We start from the raw sequence: 10,652 nt of genomic DNA, 5'->3' as shown, positions 1-10,652 counted from the left end.
TAAGTTCTGTATAAAATTGATAATTATAGACGGCTGTAGACCAAAGAGAACTAATGTTTGCAAAGTCTTATAGAACTTTCTCAAACTGGCCAATAATTATTGCAACAGACATGATTATCCAACGAAATTGTTTTTGCTGGCTATTATCATTTACCTGTTGGTCCTACATGGAGTACCTATTAAAACTTCTATTATGAGAATGTAAAACGTTCTGACTATTTTGTTTTAACACCAATCGTTATTTAATTAATTTTTGGACAAATGTAGGAAGATAAAAATTAAACATCTCATTGAATACTCTGGCCATATTATTTCAAACAACCTAGTTTTACAGGAGGTACCAGGGGATAAAAAAAAAATTATCCCGACCGGAAATTTTTGTGTATATAGTATTTTTTAGACGTGTAATTCAAAGGAAGTCAATAAAGCATTTCCAGTTTCATCAAGCGGTTAACAAACAAGAGGATTCTGGGAAGTTCTGTGCTGTTAGGTAATAGTGTTAGATAATGAAAAAAAAACTACACTAAAAAGATAACCCAAACATGAAGCTTGCTTCTTTGGAAGGTGCAATTTTTCGAATGTTTTTGTTATTGTTATAGATTTGAAAAAATACACTTTAGTCGGAATAGCTTTCGTCAAACTGTCCTCAAACGGTGGAAAGGTAATGTGTACGTATTTAAGCGGAGATAATGTCTGTGGGTGCATCATCGTGATCGAAACATTATTATTGTCCTTTTAAAAGTTCCTGGAAAATTAATTCATATAGCATTAATATAAATTATGGTATAAAGTTTTTTTTTATTCGAGTTTGCTGATGAACAAAAAATTTGTATTATTCTCATATTAAAACTGCACAGCCTCCTGTGCAATTGTATACGTCGATTTACATCCATTAAATTTTTTATGAATTACACGCGTCGATAAATACAAAACACCTTTGTTGTCATTTTCACGTAATTAAAAAAAAAATTGTATACTCAAACAATATATTTTACAAGCCGACGAGACGGTACATAGTAACCATTGTAGTAATTAACACAATAGGCACATAAAATGTATGAACTATATACTGACAGTGACATATCATTGAACTTTTTCTCACATAAGTTATAGGACCAAATATCCGTAAATAAAATTATAATTATAAGCTTGCGGACAGTGCAGGCTACATAAGTATTTTAAGTTCTTTTGGGGTTTATTATTTGTCCGGGGTTATTAATCTGTTATTATTACTCTGAGCCTTACTCCCAAGATTTCAATTTACATATTGTTATCCAAGACGCATGCTTTACTTGCACGAAATGTTTTTACGGTTTTGTTTTTCAAATTTATTTGAGACTCATCTATGTGGTTAGATAGTAAAAATCATTAATATTGTCTTCTTCTTTTCTCTAGTGGCTGTAGACATGTTGTACACGAGCACATTAGCGTTCTTACTCGACCTCCAGTGTATTAATTAATTAATAAAACCCACGGCGTCGGTTAATTAAACCGAGTTGAAAAAGACAAGTGACGACGTGACAGGTTACTTAAATTAACGCTACTATGACTGATGTAATAATTTATCAACTAATTATTTGTAAACACATCCTTCATTCAAAATTAACTCGATTATCAATATCGTTAATAATAACCAGAAAAACTTTTAAACCCAATAGCAAATTATATTTAAAATTAAAAAAAATATCGAGCACCGAAAGTGTTTGCAAACTTAAATTAATAACAGAACATAAAAAGTACAAGGGTAGGACAAGTGGGGTAATAATTGTTAACAAACAGGAAAATGTACATGCTTTTATATTACCTAAAAAGTTATATATTATATAACCTTGTAGCCTGTATTGTATACATGTATATTCCAAAATCGATTCAGTTTTGCGCTATATGTTAGGAGCTAGGATTAAAGCAAAGTCCATCTTTAATATATAGTCACGGCTTGTCTTCTGTAACTAAACATTGCCGATACCTATAAATGGAAAATCAGAACCAGTCTATACTGTTTGAAGATAGTACATTGGATTATTAGGCCTGTAAAAAGTTATTGTTTATTTGATCAATTCAAAGTGGCTCGAGGAAACATAGTACGATTTAGTTGTCTACTTTCGTTAAACTATAGTTACTCTAAAATTCAACAAAGCTTACAAGACACAATAACAATATAATATGTATACAGTCAACGGCTTATGTTGTCCAGACTAATCAAAATAATTTACAATGTCTTCAATATATGGTATCGGATATGGCATACGATTTAATTTAGTTTTCTGTCTGTATTTCTTTTTGATCCACGACGGGCTAGGTTGATTTAGGGACGACACACAAAATATACACACCACAGCGCATTAGTAATTTCGCACAAGCCTATTCTCTAGAAACGGTTGGTCGTTTTCGATAATTGCTGCCGACTTGCTTCAGAAGACAGACGTTATCTATCTGAAGAAATTCTCTGCAAACTTGCTACGAATCGGACATAAAATCAATATAAAATAAAATGCTTAGCGTTAAGTAATAAAAGCCGATAAAGTTACTGTCTAACGAGACTTATTCCGTCAAACAAAAAATATTATTGCGTGTCGGAGAAAATATAGGAAAAAAGTTTGTTTCTTGGAAGTTGTGTGTTGACTTTTGACTACATAATGATCCGTTTTCTTGTTTTTACAACCGGCCGACCCGTCACAATTATTTGGCCGACTTTTTATTCTTGAAAGGCTTGCGAAAATTGTCTCGAAACTTCCGTTGACAGTTCTTGTCAGACATTTTAATTTGGATTTGTAAAAGATTTTGATTTGTTCGTGCTGTAGTTTAAATTTAAGATTATAACTCAAACTGACAATGAGCTTGAAAAATAAGTTACGTTAAAAAAAAAATAAAAAACCATGATATCTCTTGAAGCGAAGAGATTTTTCTAATTGTAAGTGTCACTTTTTACATTGTGACGCTACAATCCAAGCATCATGATGAAGCAATACGACGGTTCTGTAAAGCGATAGTATTTAAAGACGAGCGCAAAAAGGGTCTATAAAAGTGCGTAAGAGTAAAAATGAGTGCAAGATAATGTTTAAATTAAAGTTGTTTTTGAAACGTTATAGATCTACTCAGCTCTTGGAGGCAACCTGAATTGATGCGGTTACATTTTGACCGTCTTTTTAGACCTTTTCTGAACTTTATTCCCGTTCCACACTCGTGGTCATAACTATTGTTAATTGCCTTTTTACGTACTCGGTAAACACGAGTTATTCAATTGTTTACTTATGTGTTTGGCCGACAGTCTGTGTTTATGAAATATCGGGTTCAGCTACTTCAGGAGCCATAAGGACACAAAAATATCCTAATATAATGCAACCGCATTGTAGTTAAACCATACCTATTAAACATCATTATGACTTTACGCGTGGAGGAGTGGCTGAGTGGGTAATTAGTAGCATATTATTATTTAGTAGGTATAATGTGCATAATAAACATTGGTTATGAGTACAATCAATTGTATAGGTACATTTTAGAGTACCTAACTGATGTGTAACACCGTGTGCTCAGTGCTCGAGATATTATTCGCAGATTTGAATTGTTATATGACGATAACTTTCTGTTTTTTTAGCTTCGACGTTTGTTTTTTTTTTACGACAGCAATGTTAACGACTGAAACATTGACGTTTACGATTACCTGTTTATATAGCGAACGAACTGAAAAAAAATGTATACTTAACATTGTTATAAAAGACACATATATATACATGTGCGGTGCTTAGGTATTCCGATGAACGGCCTGTGCTCGACTATATTTCTTCGGGGTAACATTTTCTGGTCGAATTATCGTCAAAACGTGCCTGGGCTCGAATAAGGTCGGCGACAAAAATACAATTAAAAAACACTTGAGCGAGTTAAACAGTAACAATAATAATAATTATTACGGTTATTATATTTATTGCGGACCGGCGACGTTGCACCCAGTATACAACATGTTAAAATAATTTAATAGACTTTATTGCTGCAAATGTGCTCGAAACCCGGCAAGGAACGGTCTATTTAGACCAATGACTTCCCGATAATATATACAGTGTATATCAATATAATTAATTAACTGTGAATCAAATAACATATGAGATATGGTTTTTTAGTCATTAAAAAATGTATTATTATAGATAGTACTATTTATATTAGTTTTATTTTATCGCGTATTTTAACAATAAACATTTGATTTCTTTTGGCGGCACAATTTAATCAAATAGCTGTATTTAATCGATTGCATTTTTGCAGAGATATTTTTCGTTTAAGCAATTTAGTTTTTTGTTTTTTTATTGTACATTTAAACACCGAACACCATTACCTCTATAATATTCTGGCTATAATCCAAAGCTTAAATAGAGAAAATTCTATTTCCAGTGGAATATTAGATAAATCATTTTAATATTGCATATTATTATTAGTTATGAACGTCTCAATAGAGTTTCTTTTAGAAATTCGCTATCAAATAAATAAATTCCTTGATAGCAAAAATGATGCGTCATTAGAGTTTATTTTTTAAATTAAACGATTTTTAACGATAACCTCTTTGACCCGTGGAAATTACTGTTTATTTAACATATTTAATTTATCTAATAAATAAAAACAATCAAATGACTACCACTATTCTATAACAGCAAAAATCGCTAATGCATTGTTTGAAAATGATAATAATAATATAAAATATCAAATTATTATTATTATTTTTTGTGCTTTAAAAATATTTTATAGAGATAAGACTTAGATTAGCATCTAAAATTGTAGGATAACGTGAAATATAGAAAATACAGACTGAATCAAATGTGCTAACGTTTTGTATCATATTACGGGTGTAGTGCTTTAATCGATATGTAAGCTGATAACAATAAAGAACTCTTATAGTTATGATTAGACATAACCACAATGATTTATAATATAATTTAGGTATTTAACAATTTTTTTTTTTGTGTAGGTGTACGGCTTAATAGGAGTAAGAAATGTGGACGACTTGTTTACTGCATAGGCAAAAGTGTATTTTGCATATTTTAGATATCAGAGCTTATTTGTAGAATTTCGCATATTATAAAATATATTTGGTAGTATATACATACCATTTTAATTACTACATTTATCGCTAAAAAAATCATTAGAGAAGTCATTTTTTAAGTTATTGCTTAGTCTTTTTTTATTATTCATAAGAAAACTGTATACAATAATTCTTATTGATATAATTAGTGTTTCTTTATTATATACTGTATGATGTCATAATTTTTTTTTTTAAGTATGAAGTTGAATTATATAAATTTGTCGGATACAAAAGACTAAAATTCTTGCTCTTGAACGTCGTCAAATTGTTTAAACACACATTCTAACGTTATACATTTTGAAACTTGCGTCGTCTCTATAAAATTATAAAAAAATGCACTTATGTCTTATCTGTGTGTTATATATCATAGTATATATATATATATATATATATATATATTGCATCGACATAGTTTATTCATAATTTCAGGCCTAAAATATCCTAGGACATTGGCGAGCTAGGAGTATTAATTATTGGACAAACTTTTCGAATTCTTCAAACACCGTTTTAACTTCAAAGACGATAGAGTCAACACGCTGAGATTGGAAATTAGCCAGATTTCTGTTTGATAAAACTTAACCGACGTTGTTTACATTTTATTATTTTGATAGAAATTTAACATATTAGTCGATACATTTTGAACTGCGGGACAATATTTTGGCGCCAACCTAATTCATCGAACAGCACCAACCTGTTTGTTGTTGGTAATGGTTTTATTTTAAGTGGTTTGAAACGGAATTGTTTTTTATGGTGTATAATAGCATTCTACTAAGGTCGTGCGACATTACCGAGCGAGGATAGACTGTAGGACATTACTCTCACGTCATCTTACTTGATCCGCACTTGTGTTATGTACTGTATAGAGCGGTCTGGCTGTGCATATACTCGTATTATAAATAAAAATACATATATTGTTCTGCTGGTCGTCTTTAAGATTTTGGTAATTTTGTTTTCATCGCCCTTCCTTTAGATTATGACAACAATCTAAAGATGGTGTCTATGGTCGCATAATACTGAAATATAAACGAGACACAAAACTTGGAAAATCCTGACTGTTTGTATGTGTTCCGTGCACTTTAAACTACTTTGTAAGGGACAAAACCGAGTAATAACTATAATAGATAAAAAGTTACGAAAATTAGTAACTTTGGAACTTTTACGTTGATTTTTCCCCATTAATCACATGAAAATTGACATATTACTTATTCTTAAAAAGTACAACGTTACTTACATAACGTTATTTGTTTTTAATAGAACACGAGTTTCAAAAAAATGTTTACATGTCTTTTTTTTGGGGGCTGTATCTGTTTTTTCAGATAATTTTTTCTACGATATGGTACGACCAACATTCTAAATGCAAAGTGAGGAAAGTGCAACGATATTGAGCAAGTGCAAATGCAACATTTTCGATAGAAATTCTAGGAGCTGATATTTTGCTGCAAGTGACTTGTTTCTAAATTCACAAGTTACTTACATGAAGTAGCCTGTCTGCTACGGTAGAAGTCACCACATTGCCAATTGTGGATATTATAAAACTGTTTGTAAAGTTTAAATAAAAAGACAGCTGCAGCCGGTATCTACCTTAATGTATCCAATTACTTCGAACATGCCTTTTGGCGCTTTATACTGTTCGACGGATATGTTTTTGCCGTTACAATGCCATTGATGAATGATAATAATGATAATGATGATGAAAGTAATTGTTATTCTATTATTATTTTCATTTCTGCTATCATTATAATAAAAAAATATATATATTAATAATGTGTAACCCATAGACCTTTACTCCTAAACTAAATACATTGATAGCCGCGAGCCGACATAGCGCAGTGATGGAGGCTGCCTATGGAACAGTGCTACCATAAAACCGTGTGTTCAATATAATGAAAAATATTGTGCATTGATTTAAAATGAAATATATTTTATGTTTATAAAATAAACGAAGACTACCTATTTAATATTATTAATAATTATTTCTTTATAAACAAATATTGAACATTTGAAATTATTAAATTGTTTTTATCTCATTCTGATTACGAGATATTTTTCAATCGATATAATTATTAAAACGTATTAAATCAGGAATAAAACAATTGTTTTCGATGGAATACTCAATTTTTTTCCAATGAAAACTGTTAATTTTACTTGTATTTTAAGCGGGAAAATAATTCTACCCATTTGCTTGAAATTTTCAATCTAAAGGGTTCCGGTGCCTGATCGTTTTTTTCCACAAAAACATTCCTTAGAGTTTGCGCTCCTAGAGTTTTCGGATATTATTATTATTTTTTTTTAGGTCGAATTAATTTCCGACTTTCAAAAATTCAATTTCCATATACTGTAATAACTCTCTGAGTATTTTATCTTGATTTTTTGTCATTTTAGGTATTTTATTTAACAGTTGAAGGTCACTTTGTCTTCTTTTTACAAAAAAATAATAAAATTCTCTCTGGGAGGCATTATCCATGTTCTCGCCCAGTCATAGTTTTTGCAGTATTGAATTTGAAGCTTTTTAACGGCGAGGGCGTATTGTTTTTAGTTCTCTATTTAACACTTTCGGTAATAGTGATGATACCTATATAATAGGACTTTTACTTTTTTTGGGTTTTTACATTACGGATATTATGTTATTATTATTTTTTTTAAATGTTAAATTTTTATTTAGTTAAATATTCACGACTGAAAAGGTCAATAGGAAATAATAGTTTAAATTTAGTATTGAGTGTTTTTAAAATATTGTGTATTTGTATTTTTCATTGTAGATATGTCTGAATAGACTGTAATTTCAGTGCTACACTACCAACCGTGATGTTATTTGTAAAATACTATAATTTTAATTTAAGTGTTTTGTTCTTTAGAACGGTGCGGACAATCATCCCTAGTGTCACCCCTGTCCGTATTCGCCCTCGGCAATAAATTGACATGCACGGAAATAACTATATAGTTGGGACAACCATAATTATGGTTAATATTGGACACAATAAATATTTTAGTTGGAACAACTAAATAAACAGTTGGACCAACTATATTTATAGTAAATACAACTAAACATTTAGTTATTCCGACTAGAATATTTATTGAGTCTTATATTGACCATAATTATGGTTGTACCAACTATATAGTTTTTTCCGTGTGGGCGTAATTTGCTAAAAAAAAAAAAATAACAGAAATGTTCGTCAAATTTGGCTACGAAATATAATACAGTCGGAGGCCGTGTCCTATACCAGCTCAATGAGTAACCTAACCGGTACCCGTTGAGCGATGATGATGATTTCTATATGTTATACATACATATTTACTACAACAACTAACAATATGTGCAAGTGTGAGGTGCGCAGATGATTTTGGCGCACTGTAGGCGGCGGCGAGTACGCGAAAATCTTGAGGCGGACACGAGGCACGCTTTTACCGCGCAAAGCCGCGTTCGTCCGTTGCCGGCAACCGCGTGCCACGCTTACCGTCGTCGCCGTTTGTGCGTGCATGTGCTCGGTGTACCATACAGAAAATAATATTAATAATAATAATTTTCGATATTATAAAGGAAGAGTAGAAAGACAAAAAAAAGAAACCTTTAAAAATCCATACGCAGACAACAGTTTTTCGATGACGGGCAAGAAGGCGCCGGAGCTTTAACCGTCGCCGGTAGAATACGAAAAATAGCCACCAATGACCGTGAGTCTCATTTATAAATTCATCTATTAATCTGTATATGTATGTGTGTATAACATAGTATGAAATGCCCATTACCGTCCCAGTCGCGACGATACACTACCGGCTCGTGTCGAATGTGTCTCCTGATTGTCAAGGGAAACAATAAGGAATGAAATGTATATGTTGAGAGGGATGTACACTAGCGGGTCTTAGGGTGGACCTCTGGAAACTCGTACCGAAGCCGGATGACATTAATACATTTTGTTCCGTGTTTAGTTTGTAACTATTGGATAATATTACCTACGAAATGTCTGTGAGAATATTAACTTAAATGCCTGTACGAATATATACGTCACCGTTCGCTAGGAAGTTGATCAGGAACAGGAGGCAGGTTATTGTGGAAAAATAAATTGCAGTCACAATAATTATCAATCATTACTCTGTTGGGGTGTCTAATAAATAGTCAAATTAGCATTTAATTATTGATTCCTGTTATTGTGTAGAGTATCTTGATGGAAACACGTTTTTATTGAAACTTAAAAAGTCTTAACATGACATGAATACCTCAAAACCGAATAGTGTTATTACCTAAAAATTCCAATGCACAATTTTTGATTAAAAACATCAGTTATTGTAGGACATTGTGTTAAACAAAAATCTACAATAGGTTTTAGGTATTATATTATACAACATTAAAATGTGAATAAAGACCATTGATTAAGTTAAAACGATTTTTAAAAAAAAGTGAAAATTATTTATATGCAAAATTAAAATAAAAAAGTCTTGCATATTGAATATACAGGGTGATTATTGTATCACGGGTCACTCAATATCTCACAGGGTTTAATAAGAAATTAAAATTTTTTTTGTACAATGTGATCTCAATTTTTCACAACTTTTTTTGTTTTTACCCCCCCCCCCCCCAAACTTTTTTGATAGCAACTTTTGAAACCTAAATGGCAACGCATATACTTCATTAACTTTTTAAATTTAGAATAATGTACTACAAATTTTGACTGGTTGAAAACCAGTTTCGGATAATAAGTTATAAGAGTTTAAAGTTATGTTGGGAGGGGAAGTGAGTATATATATATATATATATAGGGTCAGGGTCTTATCTGACGACAAACGAACAAATTATATAAGCATGTTAGAGTTGCTGCATCCCTTTCGATGCTCCTGCTCGTTGATTAAAAATATTTCATTGTTGTTTCTATGCAAAAAAGAACGCAAAGACTAGCTTCATATTAGCAGATAGTATGCAATTGGGGATTGTTAAACAGGATTAATAAACATTCCAGAGATCATGACCCGATTTAAGTAATTTCCGAATCTGCCCACGTGACCGATATTTTTTCATAATTTAAAAGTTAAAACTTTTCTGATCAGAATCAAAATCCCTGATTTCAATTTATTTTGTAACGACCAAAATACATATTTACGGCGATATTAACAAACAATTATCTGCTGTGCCGTTTCGGCATTGCATAACAAAGCGAACGACCTAAATAAAGAATGTTTTTTTGTACAACTAAAAAAGATCAAAGTGTAACAATTATTAATAGCCGTGGGTAGTCAATTTATATACTTACTTTTGACGAAAAAACTATATAACATATAAAGACACCAAGTCGATATTCTGAACCGTTTTTTCGTTATATTTAAACAGATTTTAAGCTGTTATGTTTTTCAAATAAAAGTGAATAAAAAATAAAATAAAACATTTAGAGATACAAAGATCGTAAAAACAAGGACAAAAAATTAAAAAATCCACTTTTATTTCCGATAGCTTATATTAATATGTTTTTGTTTAATTAAAAAAATATACGTACTAATTATAATTTATCCTCAATTGTAAATATTTTTATGCCTATTGCAAATTCAGTGAAACTAGATTTATTTTCTTGTAGTATAAGTGACATTAAGTCAACATTTAGTG

The 10,652-nt window shown here is 31.1% G+C and overlaps 1 protein-coding gene across 1 annotated transcript in view; it reads left to right on the top strand.

Moving 5' to 3' along the window:
• The first annotated feature begins 8,490 nt into the window (after nucleotides 1-8,490).
• The window catches only part of LOC126842813 (orexin receptor type 2-like), a 103,403-nt gene continuing 101,241 nt past the window's right edge, over nucleotides 8,491-10,652 (top strand). The window contains exon 1 of the mRNA XM_050579987.1: nucleotides 8,491-8,734. Coding sequence (XP_050435944.1) covers nucleotides 8,729-8,734 — 6 coding nt within the window. The 5' untranslated portion in view covers nucleotides 8,491-8,728. The remainder of the gene's footprint in view (nucleotides 8,735-10,652) is intronic.

The sequence above is a fragment of the Adelges cooleyi genome, unplaced genomic scaffold (assembly GCF_023614345.1).
Source record: "Adelges cooleyi isolate 19-005CV unplaced genomic scaffold, UGA_ACOO_1.1 ACOO_flye_CR_arks_rails_tigmint_CR_PRNA_108, whole genome shotgun sequence".
Classification (NCBI taxonomy): domain Eukaryota; kingdom Metazoa; phylum Arthropoda; class Insecta; order Hemiptera; family Adelgidae; genus Adelges; species Adelges cooleyi.
Note: the sequence above shows the minus strand (reverse complement) of the source record. Positions and strands in the feature narration are given on the sequence as shown.